This window comes from Lytechinus variegatus, chromosome 13, assembly GCF_018143015.1.
Source record: "Lytechinus variegatus isolate NC3 chromosome 13, Lvar_3.0, whole genome shotgun sequence".
Lineage (NCBI taxonomy): Eukaryota > Metazoa > Echinodermata > Echinoidea > Temnopleuroida > Toxopneustidae > Lytechinus > Lytechinus variegatus.
The window spans coordinates 31,316,158-31,337,898 of NC_054752.1; the positions used below are offsets into that span (position 1 = coordinate 31,316,158).

General features: G+C 39.5%; 3 protein-coding genes across 3 annotated transcripts; all 3 read right to left on the reverse strand.

The window, feature by feature from the left end:
• Positions 1 to 4,194: 4,194 nt before the first annotated feature.
• LOC121426012 (adenosine receptor A3-like) lies at positions 4,195 to 5,470 on the reverse strand. The gene is made up of 2 exons (XM_041622140.1): positions 5,261 to 5,470; positions 4,195 to 4,959 (listed from the first exon to the last, which is right to left on the reverse strand). The coding sequence occupies exons 1-2, from the start codon at positions 5,468 to 5,470 to the stop codon at positions 4,195 to 4,197; spliced, it is 975 nt and encodes a 324-aa protein (XP_041478074.1).
• Positions 5,471 to 8,154: 2,684 nt separating this feature from the next.
• On the reverse strand, positions 8,155 to 9,461 carry LOC121426013 (adenosine receptor A3-like). The gene is made up of 2 exons (XM_041622141.1): positions 9,252 to 9,461; positions 8,155 to 8,916 (listed from the first exon to the last, which is right to left on the reverse strand). Exons 1-2 carry the CDS (start codon positions 9,459 to 9,461, stop codon positions 8,155 to 8,157), a joined length of 972 nt encoding a protein of 323 aa, XP_041478075.1.
• A 2,841-nt stretch (positions 9,462 to 12,302) lies between these two features.
• LOC121426014 (adenosine receptor A3-like) lies at positions 12,303 to 13,582 on the reverse strand. Its single transcript, XM_041622142.1, has 2 exons — positions 13,373 to 13,582; positions 12,303 to 13,067 (listed from the first exon to the last, which is right to left on the reverse strand). Exons 1-2 carry the CDS (start codon positions 13,580 to 13,582, stop codon positions 12,303 to 12,305), a joined length of 975 nt encoding a protein of 324 aa, XP_041478076.1.
• Between the last annotated feature and the right edge of the window lie 8,159 nt (positions 13,583 to 21,741).

Here is a 21,741-nt window from a genome sequence, read left to right on the forward strand (position 1 = left end):
TGAATGTAAATATAAAAATATAGATATAACAGTTGCTTTATTATACCAAATAACGCAATTAACCTTGCCGATGGTTTTAAAACACGATATTTTTTTTAATTTAAAGTCAAAATACGGGGAGGGGATGGAATAAATTCGGAGGGCTCCCGTGGGCGTAGGCTTAAATAAAAAAAAAAACTTTCTTCAGGAAACATGTTAACTGATGTCTCATACATCTGTCTTTTCCAAGTCGATTATACAAGTTAAACTGGTTTTGTAAAGTAGCGGGAATTCTGGGGGAAGCAGTTTTGCCACTTCGGGGTCTCCAAAAGATATATATTTTGATAAAGTTAAAATATGGATTGAGGTAGGATACATTCGTCATGATTCATGTGCCAGACTTTCATAAAAGCAGTAAACTGCAAAGCAATGTCTCCTGTAAATTTTCCAACAGAAACAAATTAAAAACAAATAAAACAAAATTAATAGTGTTTTACCGATACCGAAATGCATTTTGCCCGTATATAGATTACGGTGTGGCAGACACACCAACAAAAGCGATACGAGAAGCAGATGGAAGCTATTGTGTTGAGATTGTGTTATCTCGAATGACATACCATTGATCGCTTTATTGTCCGATTCGTGAGTGTGACTGGACATAGTGGTTGTTTTGGTCTCGTTTTAGTGCAATATCACGTCATACATTTTGACATATTTGCCCTCTTTCTAAGCAAATTAAGACACTTATACTGTCATGAAGCATATCGATGTTTTCGCTAATATATTCTCTTTCATGTAGACATTGTGTATTAGTTGCTGTTTTTTAAAAACAGTTCAGGATTCATGAAAAAATACTCTGTTTTAAATTATAATTTGCATAATTTATGTAAATTAGGTAATAATAAACAAGGATATCCCAATTATTTTATGACAATTTTCTTCCCTGTCTTACCCTCAGTCTTTATTTCCAATTTTAGGGCAGTTCTGGTTAAATATAATATTCTGAAATACTTGTTTTTACTATATCGACATAATATGCAAATTTATGCAAATTACTTGCTTATTTGCATAGAGACAGCGTGTCTCTTTGGATGAATCTTTTTCTTTTGACTCAAGGAACATTTGTGCCAAGTGGGACATTTGTACTCAAAAATGCAGCGTTCAACCTCTTAACAAGTCTACTATAAAGTCGCTCTTAACTTACGAACAGCTTAATGAAACGGACCCTGGATTTGTTACAAGGTCCATCCGTTTACATATCTCGAATCTAACTTTTAGCTTTGTTTAGTTTTCACTATAACTCATCACCGATCTTATTTTCAGATTCAACTGTCTGGATTCGGGGGGGGGGGCACTCGACCCAGTATGTGGTAGGTGTATGCTACTGGCAAGTCACAATTAGGGGGAATTGCTCATTATGAAAGTGGGGCCTGTGGGGGTCCCTGGAACTACTCAAAATATTGGAATATGAGGGTCCCTGGAACTAAATCTTGTAAATATGATGACCTGGAACTGATAAACATGACAAATAATGGGACCCTGGAACTAGAGTTTTAGTAAAATGTTGATGCCCTAGAACTTGTTTCTTGTTGCCTTCTAAATCTGAGTGACGATCCCGTGCCGTCGGCGTTCATCCCTGCTAGCTGCGCTGTATCTATGATATGATATATACCCAGGCGCGGGCCAGCGCCATTCCACTGAATGTAGACAGCTAGCTCGCCACCCATTCGAATTCTTATAAGCTATTATGCATGAAGGTGTCGTGGGGGTGACTTTTTATTACCTACTGTTGCTTGACACCAAATAAGGAATACGTAAAACTGATAAATACAGTTATTAAAAGATTTAATCAAATTTCTTAGATCATTATGTTGTTTCCTTTTTAATTTTGTTTTACAATAATTGTACATGAAAATATACTTAAATATTGATAACAAAATATAACTTAACAATAATTCGTCCACGCACCACGAACCGTCCTCGCTGCGCACTTCGATGCGTAAGTAATTTTGGCAGAAAACGCATTTAAAGAAAAACCAGCAATAAATGCACCTAAAAGGAGAGCAAATTATTGACCGGCGTCTTCGTTCGATAGTTCAGATTCCAAAGTTTCATCCCGTATCTTTGTATTTTCTTGAAGTGAATTATTTACGCTTCAATGGGCATCGTAACAGAGTGGACGGTTCGTGTTGAAATCGCGAAGCGCAATAGCGCACTGTATCTATTCCACGAACCGTCCTCTCTGTTACGATGCCCACTGTAGCGTAAATAATTCAATTCAAGAAAATATAAAGATACGGGATGAAACTTTGGAATCTGAACGGTCGAACGAAGACACCGGTAAATAATTTGCTGTCCTTGAAGGTGCACTTATTGCTGGTTTTAGAAAAGCTTTTCTTTAAATGCGTTTTCTGCCAAACTAACTTTCGCATCGAAGTGCGCAGAGAGGACGGTTCGTGGTGCGTACGACGAATTGTTGACTCGAGCCCCCATCATCTCTTCTGGACATGGGCGGAAATCACAGGGGGGACGTGTCCCCCCCCCCTACTCAAAATAGTAGGGGGGACACAATATCAAATGTCCCCCCTACCATTTTGGGTCTTTGGTGATGCTAAGAAATATATCACTCAAAATGGGAATAAAACGTGCGTTTTGGGACGAGATGACCTTTTTTTTTTTTGCTTGTCAAATATATTTTCGTCGAAATGACCTTAAATTTTAGACAACATCCTTTTTGGGGGGGGCTTGTCAAATTTTCCAGACCCTGGTCACCCCCCCCCCCCTACCTTTTGGGAGAGATTTCCGCCCATGCTTCTGGCCTGACATGCCCCACTCGGCCCTGGTGGTCGGTCCACTCGGCCTCCGCAGACAGTGCTGACCCTCTATGAGTAGCCCCCAGATCAGAGAGATGTAGCTTCAACGAATTTGTGGACGAGATCAAGCCCCAAATGATGACATGAATTTTTACGAATCATGTCGGTGGAGAACCGGGAGAACCGGTGGCAGCTGGGGTCGTTATCTCGTCATCGACTGCCTACACTAACATCCGTGGTCTATTCTAGCTTAGCTGGTTCTCCCTGATTTACTGAAATTACCCTCCTAATATACCCTACCGTTTCTAGGACTGACTGTAAAATTTCTATAAAGTGATTCAAAGAATTCAATAACAGGTGAGTGCATAAAGCAATACATTCTTTATAACCAAAGACACTTCCTGTGCACTTGTACAAATGTATTTATTTACTGTATATAACCATCTTAAAACACCTGTACAAAATATGTCATCCACCTGATAGGGATGTGAAGGATATTCCTAACACATGTACATTTTTACCTAGGTTTAAATATTCACAACACATGAACTATCATTATAAACTCAGAACATGAGTCTAATCAAAGGAATTAAATTCAATAAATTTCTTCCCTGACAGAAGGCTTTGGGCAGAAGAGTAACACCTCGGCGTTGACGTCATAAACTACGGGCCGGAACGAAAATGGTATCCCCTGGAGCAGAAGGAAAACAAATCCCCATTTGGCACCAAGGGTAAATAGTATGCCTTGAAACGGAAAATTGAGTATAAAAACGGGGGTCCCCTCCGCGGCACATACCCACCGTCCACAATATACAGAACACAGGACACAGAAAATTGGTGAAACGGAACAGAAGGTTCGTCGAAAGTTTCGGAGCTGACGAAAAGTTACAAATACAGTATGTCGTTTGTCCAGAGCCAAGGACTAAACTACTGTTGTGATTCACAATTTTCGACAAAGAGTTCTTGGTGTTCTTTGTTGCGAAGGGCATTTGGCAATACATTTTCTCTGTTCAGGGGCCCGTTGCAGAAAGAGTGCGTTTAAACGCAAGTCAAAAAATCAATCGCAAGTCCCAAATGCGCGCTGTTGATTGGTTGAAAATCAAGTTGCGCATGTTTTTTTAGAGTTGCGATTGAGTGCAACTCTTTCTGCAACGGGCCCCTGTTCTTGGGCCCGTGGTGCATCACAGAGGGAATACACCGTAATAATAAATCTACGGCGTCCATTAGGTCTTATAACAGTTTGCGCGCACTGAAAATCTAGAGCCCTAAATGAAATTATGCTTATGTACAAATTCGTTAATAGATACAGTACTTAAACGTTGGAGGGTTATATTTATGTACGTTTTCGTCACAGGTCTAGATACAAAGTAAGGGTAGGCTCATCACTGAGTTCAACGTGCAGTCAATTTGCCTCGATGTCGTCCATAGTGATGTCGATGGTAGAGACGGATCGATTGGTTACGGTTGTTGTCGGATCCGATGTCACTTGGGACGAGTTCTGGGATTTTCGACACCCTAGTCTCTCAAAGCTAGCACGTAGCTGTGCTCTGAAATCAGTCAGACGCAACCAGATTATGACCGGGTTCAGTATGCCGTTTATGCTTACTAATATGTCGCCAATATCGAAAAGTATCGACCAATGAATTTCCAGCCGAGCCTGATGATTGTTTACGATGAGTGAATAGATGTATTCCACCACAAGAAAGAAGACCATGATAGCCCAACAGGCGCTCATGCTTGCGACTACTAAGGCAAAGGTCACGAGTACTTTCTTGCTGTTTTTCGCGCGTCGCTGGAGCGCTGCGTCGTTGAGTCCGACGTTCTCAGAGATCCTGGCGATCTTTTTGTAGATAAGGATGTAACATATAGCCATGATGAAGAGAGATGCCAGTACGATACACGGAGATATGAAATAGACAAGAGTGTAAGATACAGCTGCTCTGCTAAATCCATGAAGAAGAAAATATACCGCGGACACAACTATCCAAACGACCATACAAACAGCTATAGATCGCTTGGCAGTGACGATGCGACGGCTTCCGAGAGCGTCAATGCGAAGGATGATGAGACGCTCGAAAGCGATGGCGAGTGTACTTAGTATCGATATGACCAAACCAGTCACAAACAGACATCGAGTCCATGAGTCAGCTCCCATTTCAAATGAAATCTGTATTAGAATGAGAAAACATAAGGATTCCATATATTAACTATGCAGGCCCTATATTATTCATTCTGTACATTATCATCGATGATCATCAATAGCGATGTTTATTATTATCCACCTCTTCCACAACATCCACACTCTGACTTATACCTATCCTTTTCCGCAAAACACAACAGTCCTTATTGCCTATACCCTCCATCCCTCCAAACAACTCACACCCTCGCACACGCACTTCATTTACACACATACGTTTCACCATCATCATGTGATAAACATTATGCTAATTAACAAGCGTACATCTCACCTCGAGAAACTCAAACAAGTTGGAGATGAACATTGCGAAAGCTGAGATGCAATCTGCGAGAGCCAAGCTAAAAGTGAAGATATGCTGTTCCTTCCTTAACGCCTTGTTCAGTAAGATGGCGCACACGGTGGCTAGGTTGATCACGGTGCCCAAAGACGGGAACACGAACATAGCAGCATGATAGATGTCATTTCGTAATGAATCGGCCATTCTTAAAAGTTAAAATCGGCAAAATTATATTTGGGGTTAATTCAGACCAATCCCAATTATGTTAAGGTTGAAACTATTATTCATTTATCAGAAAACATCAACAACAAAATAATAATTCTCAAAGTACGGACACTAATCATCTGAGCCACAACGTAAAATAGGTTGGAGATACAAGACGATTATTCACTGTATCTCAACAAAATGCATAATTATGAAGGCATGCCATTGTTGACAGCACAACATATAGGCTAATCTATTTCATGGAAAATGAGCCTGACTTAAACGGCCACATACTCCAGGTCTAAACTACCACGACTTCATCCATCTGTACTGCAGAAGAATATCTGCATCTTCAACCTCTTCAATTAAGTTATAAATGTCCACACATTTTTCCTTTAGAGTGAATCAGGAAGAAACGTTTCTCTGTTTTTTTTTAATACAGACTTTAAACAAACAGGAAAATCAAATCAACGCACGGGACATGAACAAATAGTGGGAAAACAGAATACTTACTTTATAAGATCAGTATTTTGGGAATTCAATTCGAGCGAGAGTAGTCCAATCGGTATCGAAATGAGAATGTAATAGAACCCTCAAAATCTCTCGACACTAATCTTGTTTCCATTAAGTACCCCCACGCGTCTAATGTCAAATCAAGAGTTGGTATTAGCGAACATCAAAGTCACGTTGGATCTACACGCTTTTTGGTCATTTTGGTCGGTGTCAGTTATGAACTTGAGATGAAATTAAACCTAATTACGAAGAAAAGGACTAAAAGGACTGATCATGCTAACGGGTTTACAATACATCCAATTCCTCTTTAACCTCTTTAAAATGATTCATACAAATATAACTTTGGATAGTGCTGGTGAATGGGCGCCATTTTTGTAAAGGCATACGATTGGACATTATTTTATATGACAGGAAAAGGAGGTCGCGATCATAGACCCATTTTGTAGACGCACGTTTTCTCTCTGAAATGAAGATCAATGAGATAAAAAGAAAAAAATCTTGGCAGCTTTTTAGACATGATTCCCCTCTCCCTTTCACTTTCTGTCTATCTATTACTATCTCCTCTCACAGACCTATAGCATTATCACATACAAATCACACACAAGCGCATGTACTGAAAATTTTATATAAACTGGATAAAGATAAGGAAGACATAAAATCTTATACTATTTGCACAAAATTAGGCAATTAGGCATTGCACACTCTATTTATTTTGTATTCCATTAAATATCAAATAATTCCAAGCTTTTTTCTCCAATAATGTTAAACGTGGAAAAACAGCAAATAAAAATTTCGAGGGGGGATTTCCTGAGTAGGGCAACAAGACCCCCCCCCCCGTGCATAGCCATGGACCATGTCCATGAGTTAAGATGGGGCGTCGAGAATTGACCCTATCTTTTCGGTTGTAAGGACACTTCCAAAGAAAGAAAAAACATCTGTTTCCTCTGATCTAATTTGACATTAGATCTAGGTATCCACTAATATCTCGAATTTAACCTTTAAGTTTTGCTTGAATTTCAACACAAAACACTTTGGCTGATTTTAACTCATCAGCTTTAATCTTTCTTTTCAGATTCAGATTCGACTGCCTAGATGTCAGAAGTATAATATTCCACGGCATCAATTAGGTCTTATAATTGTTAGTTACCCTACCATTACTAGGACTAACTGTGAAATTTCTACAAAGTGATTCAAAGAATTCAATAACAGGTGAGTGCATAAAGCAATACATTCTTTATAACCAAAGACACTTCCTGTGCACTTGCACAAATGTATTCATTAAAGAGAACTGTATATAACTATCTTTAAACACCTGTACAAAATATGCCATCCACCTGATGGGGGATGTGAATTATTTTCCTAACACATGTACATTTTTACCTAGGTTTAAATATTCACAACACATGAACTATCATTATAAACTCAGAACATGAGTCTAATCAAAGGAATCAAATTCAATAAATTTCTTCCCTGACAGAAGGCTTTGGGCAGAAGAGTAACGCCTCGGCGTTTGACGTCATAAACTACGGGCCGGAACGAAAATGGTATCCCCTGGAGCAGAAGGAAAACAAATACCCATTTGGCACCTGGCCGCCAAGGGTAAATAGTATGCCTTGGAACGGAAAATTGAGTATAAAAACGGGGGTCCCCTCCGCGGCACATATCCACCGTCCACAATATACAGGACACAGAAAATGTATTGAAAATACTCAGCAAATGACCAATGACAGCTGGGAGGTCTTTGTAGAAAATTGGTGAAACGGAACAGAAGGTTCGTCGAAAGTTTCGGAGCTGACGAAAAGTTACAGATATTTATGTCGTCTGTCCAGAGCCAAGGACTAAACTGCTGTTTTGATTCACAAATTTCGACAAAGAGTTCTTGGTTGTACTTTGTCATGAAGGGAATTTGGTAATACATTCTCTCTGTTCTGTTCTTTGGCCCGTGGTGCATCACAGAGGGAATACACCGTAATAATAAATCTACGGCGTCCATTAGGTCTTATAACAGTTTGCGCGCACTGAAAATCTAGAGCCCTAAATGAAATTATGCTTATGTACAAATTCGTTAATAGATACAGTACTTAAACGTTGGAGGGTTATATTTATGTACGTTTTCGTCACAGGTCTAGATACAAAGTAAGGGTAGGCTCATCACTGAGTTCAACGTGCAGTCAATTTGCCTCGATGTCGTCCATAGTGATGTCGATGGTAGAGACGGATCGATTGGTTACGGTTGTTGTCGGATCCGATGTCACTTGGGACGAGCTCTGGGATTTTCGACACCCTAGTCTCTCAAAGCTAGCACGTAGCTGTGCTCTGAAATCAGTCAGACGCAACCAGATTATGACCGGGTTCAGTATGCCGTTTATGCTTACTAATATGTCGCCAATATCGAAAAGTATCGACCAATGAATTTCCAGCTGAGCCTGATGATTGTTTACGATGAGTGAATAGATGTATTCCACCACAAGAAAGAGGACCATGATAGCCCAACAGGCGCTCGTGCTTGCGACTACTAGGGCAAAGGTCACGAGTACTTTCTTGCTGTTTTTCGCGCGTCGCTGGAGCGCTGCATCGTTGAGTCCGACGTTCTCAGAGATCCTGGCGATCTGTTTGTAGATGAGGATGTAACATATGGCCGTGATGAAGAGAGATGCCAGTACGATACATGGAGATACAAAATACAGAAGAGTGTGTGATGCAGCTTTGCTAAATCCACAAAAAAGAAAATACACCGCCTGCAGAATTATCCAAGCAACCATGCAGAGAGTTATAGATCGCTTGGCAGTGACGATGCGACGGCTTCCGAGAGCGTCAATGCGAAGGATGATGAGACGCTCGAAGGCTATGACAAGTGTACTTAGTATCGACATTACCAAACCAGCCATAAACAGACATTCAATCCATGGGTCAGCTTCCATTTGAAATGAAATCTGAATTAGAATGAGAAAACATAAGGATTCCATATATTAACCATGAAGGCCAATTTTTTCATCCTATACATAAAGAATTGTTATTTAATCATTAATGATTATCAATAGCAATGTTTATTATTATTTAGTTATTATTTATCTTCCACAGCATCCACACTTATACCTACTCTTTTCCCCAAAACACACAACAGTCATAATTGTCTATGCATTCCATCCCTCCCAACAACCCACACCCTCCCGCACTCACACGCATAACTCATCTACACACACATATACACGATTTTTCACCATCATCTGATAAGCATATCATACTAAGTAATAAGCGTACATCTCACCTCGAGAAACTCAAACAAGTTGGAGATGAACATTGCGAAAGCTGAGATGCAATCTGCGAGAGCCAAGCTAAAAGTGAAGATATGCTGTTCCTTCCTTAACGCCTTGTTCAGTAAGATGGCACACACGGTGGCTAGGTTGATCACGGTGCCCAAAGACGGGAACACGAACATAGCAGCATGATAGATGTCATTTTGTAATGAATCAGCCATTCTTAAAAGTTAAAATCAGCAGAATTATATTTGGGGTTAATTCAGACCAATCCCAATTATGTTAAGGTTGAAACTGTTATTCATTTATCAGAAAACATCAACAACAAAATAATAATTCTAAAGTACGGAGACTAATCATCTGAGCCACAACGCAAAATAAGTTGGAGATGCAAGACGATTATTCACTATATCTCAACAAAATGCATAATTATGAAGGCATGCAATTGTTGACGGCACATCGTGTAGGCTAATCTATTTCATGGAAAATGAGCCTGACTTAAATAGCCACATACTCCAGGCCTATACTACCACGACTTCATCCATCTGTACTGCAGAAGAATATCTACATCTTCAACCTCTTCAATTAAGTTTATAACTGTCCACACATTTTTCCTTTAGAGTGAATCAGGAAGAAACGTTTCTCTGTTTTTTTTTATACAGACTTTAAACAAACAGGAAAATCAAATCAACGCACGGGACATGAACAAATAATGGGAAACAGAATACTTACTTTATAAGATCAGTATTTTGGGAATTCAATTCGAGCGAGAGTAGTCCAATCGGTATCGAAATGAGAATGTAATAGAACCCTCAAAATCACTCGACACTAATCTTGTTTCTATTAAATACCCCCACGCGTCTAATGTCAAATCAAGAGTTGGTATTACAGCGAACATCAAAGTCACGTTGGATCTACACGCTTTTTGGTCATTTTGGTCGGTGTCAGTTATGAACTTGAGATGAAATTAAACCTAATTACGAAGAAAAGGAATAAAAGGACTAAAAGGACTGATCATGCTAACGGGTTTACAATACATCCAATTCCTCTTTAACCTCTTTAAAATGATTCATACAAATATAACTTTGGCTAGTGCTGGTGAATGGGCGCCATTTATGTAAAGGCATACGATTGCACATTATTTCATATGACAGGAAAAGGAGGTCGCGATCATAGACCAATTTTGATAGACGCACGTTTTCTCTCTGAAATGAAGATCAATGAGATAAAAAGAAAAAAATCTTGGCAGCTTTTTAGACATGATTCCCCTCTCCCTTTCACTTTCTGTCTATCTATTCCTATCTCCTCTCACAGACCTATAGCATTATCACATACAAGTCACACACAAGCGCATGTACTGAAAATTGTATATAAACTGGATAAAGATAAGAATGACATAAAATCTTATACTATTTGCACAAAATTAGGCAATTAGGCATTGCACACTCTATTTATTTTGTATTCCATTAAATATCAAATAATTCCAAGTTTTTTCTCCAATAATGTTAAACGTGGAAAAACAGCAAATAAAAATTTCGAGGGGGATTTCCTGAGTAGGTCTACAAGACCCCCCCCCCCCCGTGCATAGCCATGGACCATGTCCATGAGTTAAAATGGGGCGTCGAGAATTGACCCTATCTTTTCGGTTGTAAGGACACTTCCAAAGAAAGAAAAAACATCTGTTTCCTCTGATCTAATTTGACATTTGATCTAGGTATCCACTAATATCTCGAATTTAACCTTTAAGTTTTGCTTGAATTTCAACACAAAACACTTTGGCTGATTTTAACTCATCAGCTTTAATCTTTCTTTTCAGATTCAGATTCGACTGTCTAGATGTCAGAAGTATGATATTCCACGGCATCAATTAGGTCTTATAATTGTTAGTTACCCTACCGTTACTAGGACTAACTGTGAAATTTCTACAAAGTGATTCAAAGAATTTCAATAATAGGTGAGTGCATAAAGCAATACATTCTTTATAACCAAAGACACTTCCTGTGCACTTGCACAAATTTATTCATTAAAGAGAACTGTATATAACTATCTTTAAACACCTGTACAAAATATGCCATCCACCTGATGGGGGATGTGAATTATTTTCCTAACACATGTACATTTTTACCTAGGTTTAAATATTTACAACACACGAACTATCATTATAAACTCAGAACATGAGTCAAATCAAAGGAATTAAATTCAATAAATTTCTTCCTTGACAGAAGGCTTTGGGCAGAAGAGTAACACCTCGGCGTTTGACGTCATAAACTACGGGCCGGAACGAAAATGGTATCCCCTGGAGCAGAAGGAAAACAAATCCCCATTTGGCACCAAGGGTAAATAGTATGCCTTGAAACGGAAAATTTAGTATAAAAACGGGGGTCCCCTCCGCGGCACATACCCACCGTCCACAATATACAGAACACAGGACACAGAAAATGTATTGAAAATACTCAGCAAATGACCAATGACAGCTGGGAGATCTTTGTAGGAAATTGGTGAAACGGAACAGAAGGTTCGTCGAAAGTTTGGGAGGTGACGAAAAGTTACAGATACAGTATGTCGTTTGTCCAGAGCCAAGGTCTAAACTGCTGTTTTGATTCACAATTTTCGACAAAGAGTTCTTGGTGTTCTTTGTTGCGAAGGGCGTTTGGTAATACATTTTCTCTGTTCAGCGGCCCGTTGCAGAAAGAGTGCGTTTAAACACAAGTCAAAAAATCAATCGCAAGTCCCAAATGCGCGCTGTTGATTGGTTGAAAATCAAGTTGCACATGTTTTTTAGAGTTACGATTGAGTGCAACTCTTTCTGCAACGGGCCCCTGTTCTTGGGCCCGTGGTGCATCACAGAGGGAATACACCGTAATAATAAATCTACGGCGTCCATTAGGTCTTATAACAGTTTGCGCGCACTGAAAATCTAGAGCCCTAAATGAAATTATGCTTATGTACAAATTCGTTAATAGATACAGTACTTAAACGTTGGAGGGTTATATTTATGTACGTTTTCGTCACAGGTCTAGATACAAAGTAAGGGTAGGCTCATCACTGAGTTCAACGTGCAGTCAATTTGCCTCGATGTCGTCCATAGTGATGTCGATGGTAGAGACGGATCGATTGGTTACGGTTGTTGTCGGATCCGATGTCACTTGGGACGAGTTCTGGGATTTTCGACACCCTAGTCTCTCAAAGCTAGCACGTAGCTGTGCTCTGAAATCAGTCAGACGCAACCAGATTATGACCGGGTTCAGTATGCCGTTTATGCTTACTAATATGTCGCCAATATCGAAAAGTATCGACCAATGAATTTCCAGCTGACCCTGATGATTCTTTACGATGAGTGAATAGATGTATTCCACCACAAGAAAGAAGACCATGATAGCCCAACAGGCGCTCGTGCTTGCGACTACTAGGGCAAAGGTCACGAGTACTTTCTTGCTGTTTTTCGCGCGTCGCTGGAGCGCTGCGTCGTTGAGTCCGACGTTCTCAGAGATCCTGGCGATCTTTTTGTAGATGAGGATGTAACATATGGCCATGATGAAGAGAGATGCCAGTACGATACACGGAGATATGAAATAGATAAGAGTGTAAGATACAGCTGCTCTGCTAAATCCATGAAGAAGAAAATATACCGCGGACACAACTATCCAAACGACCATACAAACAGCTATAGATCGCTTGGCAGTGACGATGCGACGGCTTCCGAGAGCGTCAATGCGAAGGATGATGAGACGCTCGAAAGCGATGGCGAGTGTACTTAGTATCGATATGACCAAACCAGTCACAAACAGACATCGAGTCCATGAGTCAGCTCCCATTTCAAATGAAATCTGTATTAGAATGAGAAAACATAAGGATTCCATATATTAACTATGCAGGCCCTATATTATTCATTCTGTACATTATCATCGATGATCATCAATAGCGATGTTTATTATTATCCACCTCTTCCACAACATCCACACTCTGACTTATACCTATCCTTTTCCGCAAAACACACAACAGTCCTTATTGCCTATACCCTCCTCCCTCCAAACGACCCACGCCCTCGCACACGCACTTCATTTACACACATACGTTTCATCATCATCATCATGTGATAAACATTATGCTAATTAACAAGCGTACATCTCACCTCGAGAAACTCAAACAAGTTGGAGATGAACATTGCGAAAGCTGAGATGCAATCTGCGAGAGCCAAGCTAAAAGTGAAGATATGCTGTTCCTTCCTTAACGCCTTGTTCAGTAAGATGGCGCACACGGTGGCTAGGTTGATCACAGTGCCCAAAGACGGGAACACGAACATAGCAGCATGATAGATGTATGTTCTCAATGGATCTGCCATTCTTAAAAGTAAAAATCGGCAAAATTATATTTGGGGTTAATTCAGACCAATCCCAATAATGTTAAGGTTGAAACTATTATTCATTTATCAGAAAACATCAACAACAAAATAATAATTCTCAAAGTACGGACACTAATCATCTGAGCCACAACGTAAAATAGGTTGGAGATACAAGACGATTATTCACTGTATCTCAACAAAATGCATAATTATGAAGGCATGCCATTGTTGACAGCACATCATATAGGCTAATCTATTTCATGGAAAATGAGCCTGACTTAAACGGCCACATACTCCAGGTCTAAACTACCACGACTTCATCCATCTGTACTGCAGAAGAATATCTGCATCTTCAACCTCTTCAATTAAGTTATAAATGTCCACACATTTTTCCTTTAGAGTGAATCAGGAAGAAACGTTTCTCTGTTTTTTTTTAATACAGACTTTAAACAAACAGGAAAATCAAATCAACGCACGGGACATGAACAAATAGTGGGAAAACAGAATACTTACTTTATAAGATCAGTATTTTGGGAATTCAATTCGAGCGAGAGTAGTCCAATCGGTATCGAAATGAGAATGTAATAGAACCCTCAAAATCTCTCGACACTAATCTTGTTTCCATTAAGTACCCCCACGCGTCTAATGTCAAATCAAGAGTTGGTATTACAGCGAACATCAAAGTCACGTTGGATCTACACGCTTTTTGGTCATTTTGGTCGGTGTCAGTTATGAACTTGAGATGAAATTAAACCTAATTACGAAGAAAAGGAATAAAAGGACTAAAAGGACTGATCATGCTAACGGGTTTACAATACATCCAATTCCTCTTTAACCTCTTTAAAATGATTCATACAAATATAACTTTGGCTAGTGCTGGTGAATGGGCGCCATTTATGTAAAGGCATACGATTGCACATTATTTCATATGACAGGAAAAGGAGGTCGCGATCATAGACCCATTTTGTAGACGCACGTTTTCTCTCTGAAATGAAGATCAATGAGATAAAAAGAAAAAAATCTTGGCAGCTTTTTAGACATGATTCCCCTCTCCCTTTCACTTTCTGTCTATCTATTCCTATCTCCTCTCACAGACCTATAGCATTATCACATACAAGTCACACACAAGCGCATGTACTGAAAATTTTATATAAACTGGATAAAGATAAGAAAGACATAAAATCTTATACTATTTGCACAAAATTAGGCAATTAGGCATTGCACACTCTATTTATTTTGTATTCCATTAAATATCAAATAATTCCAAGCTTTTTTCTCCAATAATGTTAAACGTGGAAAAACAGCAAATAAAAATTTCGAGGGGGGATTTCCTGAGTAGGGCAACAAGACCCCCCCCCCCCCCGTGCATAGCCATGGACCATGTCCATGAGTTAAGATGGGGCGTCGAGAATTGACCCTATCTTTTCGGTTGTAAGGACACTTCCAAAGAAAGAAAAAACATCTGTTTCCTCTGATCTAATTTGACATTAGATCTAGGTATCCACTAATATCTCGAATTTAACCTTTAAGTTTTGCTTGAATTTCAACACAAAACACTTTGGCTGATTTTAACTCATCAGCTTTAATCTTTCTTTTCAGATTCAGATTCGACTGCCTAGATGTCAGAAGTATAATATTCCACGGCATCAATTAGGTCTTATAATTGTTAGTTACCCTACCATTACTAGGACTAACTGTGAAATTTCTACAAAGTGATTCAAAGAATTCAATAACAGGTGAGTGCATAAAGCAATACATTCTTTATAACCAAAGACACTTCCTGTGCACTTGCACAAATGTATTCATTAAAGAGAACTGTATATAACTATCTTTAAACACCTGTACAAAATATGCCATCCACCTGATGGGGGATGTGAATTATTTTCCTAACACATGTACATTTTACCTAGGTTTAAATATTCACAACACATGAACTATCATTATAAACTCAGAACATGAGTCTAATCAAAGGAATCAAATTCAATAAATTTCTTCCCTGACAGAAGGCTTTGGGCAGAAGAGTAACGCCTCGGCGTTTGACGTCATAAACTACGGGCCGGAACGAAAATGGTATCCCCTGGAGCAGAAGGAAAACAAATACCCATTTGGCACCTGGCCGCCAAGGGTAAATAGTATGCCTTGGAACGGAAAATTGAGTATAAAAACGGGGGTCCCCTCCGCGGCACATATCCACCGTCCACAATATACAGGACACAGAAAATGTATTGAAAATACTCAGCAAATGACCAATGACAGCTGGGAGGTCTTTGTAGAAAATTGGTGAAACGGAACAGAAGGTTCGTCGAAAGTTTCGGAGCTGACGAAAAGTTACAGATATTTATGTCGTCTGTCCAGAGCCAAGGACTAAACTGCTGTTTTGATTCACAAATTTCGACAAAGAGTTCTTGGTTGTACTTTGTCATGAAGGGAATTTGGTAATACATTCTCTCTGTTCTGTTCTTTGGCCCGTGGTGCATCACAGAGGGAATACACTGTAATAATAAATCTACGGCGTCCATTAAGTCTTATAACAGTTTGCGCGCACTGAAAATCTAGAGCCCTAAATGAAATTATGCTTATGTACAAATTCGTTAATAGATACAGTACTTAAACGTTGGAGGGTTATATTTATGTACGTTTTCGTCACAGGTCTAGATACAAAGTAAGGGTAGGCTCATCACTGAGTTCAACGTGCAGTCAATTTGCCTCGATGTCGTCCATAGTGATGTCGATGGTGGAGACGGATCGATTGGTTACGGTTGTTGTCGGATCCGATGTCACTTGGGACGAGCTCTGGGATTTTCGACACCCTAGTCTCTCAAAGCTAGCACGTAGCTGTGCTCTGAAATCAGTCAGACGCAACCAGATTATGACCGGGTTCAGTATGCCGTTTATGCTTACTAATATGTCGCCAATATCGAAAAGTATCGACCAATGAATTTCCAGCTGACCCTGATGATTCTTTACGATGAGTGAATAGATGTATTCCACCACAAGAAAGAAGACCATGATAGCCCAACAGGCGCTCGTGCTTGCGACTACTAGGGCAAAGGTCACGAGTACTTTCTTGCTGTTTTTCGCGCGTCGCTGGAGCGCTGCGTCGTTGAGTCCGACGTTCTCAGAGATCCTGGCGATCTTTTTGTAGATGAGGATGTAACATATGGCCGTGATGAAGAGAGATGCCAGTACGATACATGGAGATACAAAATACAGAAGAGTGTATGATGCAGCTTTGCTAAATCCACAAACAAGAAAATACACCGCCTGCACAATTATCCAAACAACCATGCAGAGAGTTATAGATCGCTTGGCAGTGACGATGCGACGGCTTCCGAGAGCGTCAATGCGAAGGATGATGAGACGCTCGAAGGCTATGGCAAGTGTACTTAGTATCGACATTACCAAACAAGCCACAAACAGACATTCAATCCATGTGTCAGCTTCGATTTGAAATGAAATCTGCATTAGAATGAGAAAACATAAGGATTCCATATATTAACCATGAAGGCCAATTTTTTCATCCTATACATAAAGAATTGTTATTTAATCATTAATGATTATCAATAGCAATGTTTATTATTATTTAGTTATTATTTATCTTCCACAGCATCCACACTTATACCTACTCTTTTCCCCAAAACACACAACAGTCATAATTGTCTATGCATTCCATCCCTCCCAACAACCCACACCCTCCCGCACTCACACGCATAACTCATCTACACACACACATATACACGATTTTTCACCATCATCTGATAAGCATATCATACTAAGTAATAAGCGTACATCTCACCTCGAGAAACTCAAACAAGTTGGAGATGAACATTGCGAAAGCTGAGATGCAATCTGCGAGAGCCAAGCTAAAAGTGAAGATATGCTGTTCCTTCCTTAACGCCTTGTTCAGTAAGATGGCACACACGGTGGCTAGGTTGATCACGGTGCCCAAAGACGGGAACACGAACATAGCAGCATGATAGATGTCATTTTGTAATGAATCAGCCATTCTTAAAAGTTAAAATCAGCAAAATTATATTTGGGGTTAATTCAGACCAATCCCAATAATGTTAAGGTTGAAACTATTATTCATTTATCAGAAAACATCAACAACAAAATTATAATTCTCAAAGTACGGAGACTAATCATCTGAGCCACAACGCAAAATAAGTTGGAGATGCAAGACGATTATTCACTATATCTCAACTAAATGCATAATTATGAAGGCATGCAATTGTTGACGGCACATCGTGTAGGCTAATCTATTTCATGGAAAATGAGCCTGACTTAAACAGCCCAGACTCCAGGCCTATACTACCACGACTTCATCCATCTGTACTGCAGAAGAATATCTACATCTTCAACCTCTTCAATTAAGTTTATAACTGTCCACACATTTTTCCTTTAGAGTGAATCAGGACGAAACGTTTCTCTGTTTGTTTTTTCTTAACAGACTTTAAACAAACAGAAAAATCAAATCAACATGCAGGACATGAACAAATAGTGGGAAAACAGAATACTTACTTACTTTATAAGATCAGTATTTTGGGAATTCAATTCGTGTGAGAGTAGTCCAATCGGTATCGAAATGAGAATGCAATAGAACCCTCAAAATCTCTCGACACTAATCTTGTTTCCATTAAGTACCCCCACGGGTCTAATGTCAAATCAAGAGTTGGTATTACAGCGAACATCAAAGTCACGTTGGATCTACACGCTTTTTGGTCATTTTGGTGGGTGTCAGTTATGAACTTGAGATGAAATTAAACCTAATTACGAAGAAAAGGAATAAAAGGACTAAAAGGAATGAATGCTAACGGGTTTCAATACATCCAATTCCTCTTTAACCTGTCAAAAGCGAGGTTATCCACGCAGGGAGTGGCATGAAATGTTTCATACAAATATAACTTTGGATAGTGCTGGTGAATGGGCGCCATTTTTGTAAAGGCACACGATCGTATATTATTTTACATGACAGGAAAAGAAGGACGCGATCATAGACCCATTTTATAGACGCACGTTTTCTTTCTGAAATCAAGATCAACGAGATAAAAAGAAAAAACTCTTAGCAGCTTTTTAGACATGATATACAGTGCGTCCCAAAAAAAACTATACACTTTTGAAATGGCTGCCAAATAAAAAATGTAGCACTTTGGGGGAAAAGACTTATAGATATGGAAAGCCAATAAAGTCAACTTTCAAATGACACCAAAAAGTTGGAAAATTATTCATGCTTGAGCGAGCACTGCCCACTGAAACAGAGGGTATGCAAATTAGGGTGGGCTGGAATTAGCCTTCCAATTTCTTTCAGATGTTTTGTTTGGTACTTGCAAAGTTGAAGGTTATTTGGTGAGTTAAAGATCAGATGTTATCAATTTGTTGTTTGTGAAAATTTCATACGTTATTAAATTGAAATTTAATGCATGAGTGATCATGAATTGCAATTTTTAGTGCAGCTTTATCATGTGGATCATGTGGATCTTAACAATGTGTTCATGACAGTCAGGAGAAGGGGGTAATATGACTTAGGTAAGTGAAGTAAGTGGATGGGCTTAAGGTCAACAGAACATTTAGCAACCCCTCCCTCCATCTCTACCCCCTCCCCCCACTTCTCTCCTCCTGGGAGACTAAGCTTGGCTAGGCTGGGCAGGAATTAGCCATACAGTTTTTTGAGAGGTTAGTCCTTTGGAACTTACAAAGCTAAGGGTGTTATTCATGAGTGAATGAGTTTTGGTTTTAATAGGCAAATTTCATGAATTACTCAATCGAAATGTACTGCATGAGTGAACAGGAATGCAATTTTAGTGTAGCATATTCATCTTGTGGACATCAGAAGTGTGTTCATGAGAGTCAGAGTAACGTGATGGTACATGTACCTGTTACAAGCAAGAGGGCGAGGTATGCTAAGACTTGGTTAAAAGGGCATTCCTCTTCTTTTTGTCGTTTTACAAATTAAAAGTCATACATGTAGGTACTCCCCTCTTCACCTCCATTTTCCAGCCCCCCCCCCCCCCCCTCTCTCTGTCTCATCTCCCGGATTGTAGCCTTTTCAAAACTTAACTTCAAAGTGACCGGTGGCTGATGGTCAGTTTGAATGATTGCCCCAAAAAATTAATGATTATGATGATTAATGAAATAATTTATTGGAAAAAAAATGAATGTTTTATTGATCACATTGCATATTGAATGAGTTAATTTACTGATAAATTGTTGATTGAATGATTGATAGGAAAAAGTTGATGCCCTAATTCAGAATTAATCATTAAACCAACATTCTGCTCTGGACTTCACATGTACATAAGAATAGCCATCAGTCTCTCAACAGGAGGGGAGGGTGGGAAAGAGGAGGGGGCGGGGCTGAATGTTCTGTTGACCCTTATTCCATCAACCTACTTCTCCCACTTAAGCCCTATCTCACCCCCTATTCTCCCGACTGGCCGACTCCCATGAACACATTGCTGAGATCGCCATGATAAAGTTGAAATGCTGCCCCAAAAGAGATCCAAATGATAAAGCTGAAATGCTGCTCCAAAAGTGTAATTTGTGTTCACTCATGCATAAAAGTTCAATTTAATAACTTAAAAAATTTGCTTAAGCTATCAAAACTGATCAGGGTTGATCATTAATTTATCACAACGCCCTTAACTTTGTAAGTTCGAAATGATTTGCCTCTCAACAACTGAAATAAATTGGAAGGCTAATTCCAGCCCACCCTAATTTTCATACCCTTTGTTTCAGTGGGCAGTGCTCGCTCAAGCATTAATATTTTTCCAACTTTTTGGTGTCATTTGAAAGTTGACTTCATTGGCTATCCATATATGAGAGTCTTTTTCCCCAAAGTGCTAGATTGTTTATTTGGCGGCCATTTCAAAAGTGTATAGTTTTTTTTGGGACGCGCTGTATATAAAATAATCACAAAAGGTTTAGTAAATGCAGTGGAAATAAAATCAGAGATTTTAAAAGGAGCATAGCTCTCAAAAATGAAAGGTAAAGTCACGATCTTCGTCAATGCCCATGATGTGACAAAATAGAGAATTCAAATCCGTTTCTGAAACAGTCGTGAAAAACACGTCTGTTCATGGGCATACGGATTGTGTAACTCACCTTTCAAAGAAATCAATGCGCTGAAGATGGAGGAAGCGCACTGTAAAAGACGCTTCTAAAACGCGTTACCATGACTGCAAGATGACAAAGGCGAACTGTCATCATGATTCAAAATGGATTTTGAATTCTCTTTTTTGTCACATCATGGGCATTGACGAAAAGTATGACTTTACCTTTCATTTTTGAGAGCTATGCTCCTTTTAAAATCTACGATTTTATTTCCACGGTATTTACTAAGCCTGTGATTACTTTATTCCTTATGCCGAAGCAGACTATTTATATATATACATGTATATTTTTTTTCACCAAATTTTCACATCGTAATTATTACAACATGATTTGAATATGGCATTTATGGTGCATGATAACCACTTTACTTTATTATCCTGCCTTTTACACACGTTTGACAGTGATATTTTACAAGTTTATGTCCTAAGCGATGGATGCCATGAGCATAGAACAACAATGACGACAATATACAGTAAATTAAAGGATCATGAGATATTTATTTTCAATCTCTCTCAGTTTTCCAGATGACTTCTTTTTTTGTGATTTCATGGACAAGTTTGTATCAAACTTGAGTCATTGTTCTTACTCAGTCACTAGTATCGGGTATGTCCACCCCTGGCACGAACCAGCGCATGCAGACGTCGTGGCATGCTGTCCACTAGCTTGTTGATGACGTCAACAGGCATAGCGTCCCATTCTTCCCTCAGAGCATCTGCCAACTCCTGCCGAATTTTGAGGAAAGACCTCTCTGTCGTTGATGGCTCGGCCTTGGGCATCCCATGCATGCTCTTTGGGGTTCATATCCGGCGAATAATTGTATGACACCCTCTGCCTCCAGGAATTCCCTTACTGCAGCGGCCCTGTGCGGTCTAGCGTTGTCATCCTGCAGTCGGAAATTGTGCCCATACACTCGTCTTGCATATGGAAGTCAGTGGAACTCCAAGATATCCCTGTAGGCGGCGGCGTTGACGTTTTCGTCCGGAACCACCAGTGGCGTTTTCCCTCAATAATGGATGCCGGCCCATATCATCACTGAGCCGCCTCCGCCT

What these genes read in the sequence shown, in the direction of transcription:
- LOC121426012 (XM_041622140.1), bottom strand. Translation starts at nt 5,470, where the DNA reads ATGGCCGATTCATTACGAAATGACATCTATCATGCTGCTATGTTCGTG. An exon ending in ACTTGTTTGAGTTTCTCGAG is followed by an intron (nt 4,960 to 5,260) that starts GTGAGATGTACG and finishes ATTCTAATACAG; the next exon opens with ATTTCATTTGAAATGGGAGC.
- LOC121426013 (XM_041622141.1), bottom strand. Translation starts at nt 9,461, where the DNA reads ATGGCTGATTCATTACAAAATGACATCTATCATGCTGCTATGTTCGTG. An exon ending in ACTTGTTTGAGTTTCTCGAG is followed by an intron (nt 8,917 to 9,251) that starts GTGAGATGTACG and finishes ATTCTAATTCAG; the next exon opens with ATTTCATTTCAAATGGAAGC.
- LOC121426014 (XM_041622142.1), bottom strand. Translation starts at nt 13,582, where the DNA reads ATGGCAGATCCATTGAGAACATACATCTATCATGCTGCTATGTTCGTG. An exon ending in ACTTGTTTGAGTTTCTCGAG is followed by an intron (nt 13,068 to 13,372) that starts GTGAGATGTACG and finishes ATTCTAATACAG; the next exon opens with ATTTCATTTGAAATGGGAGC.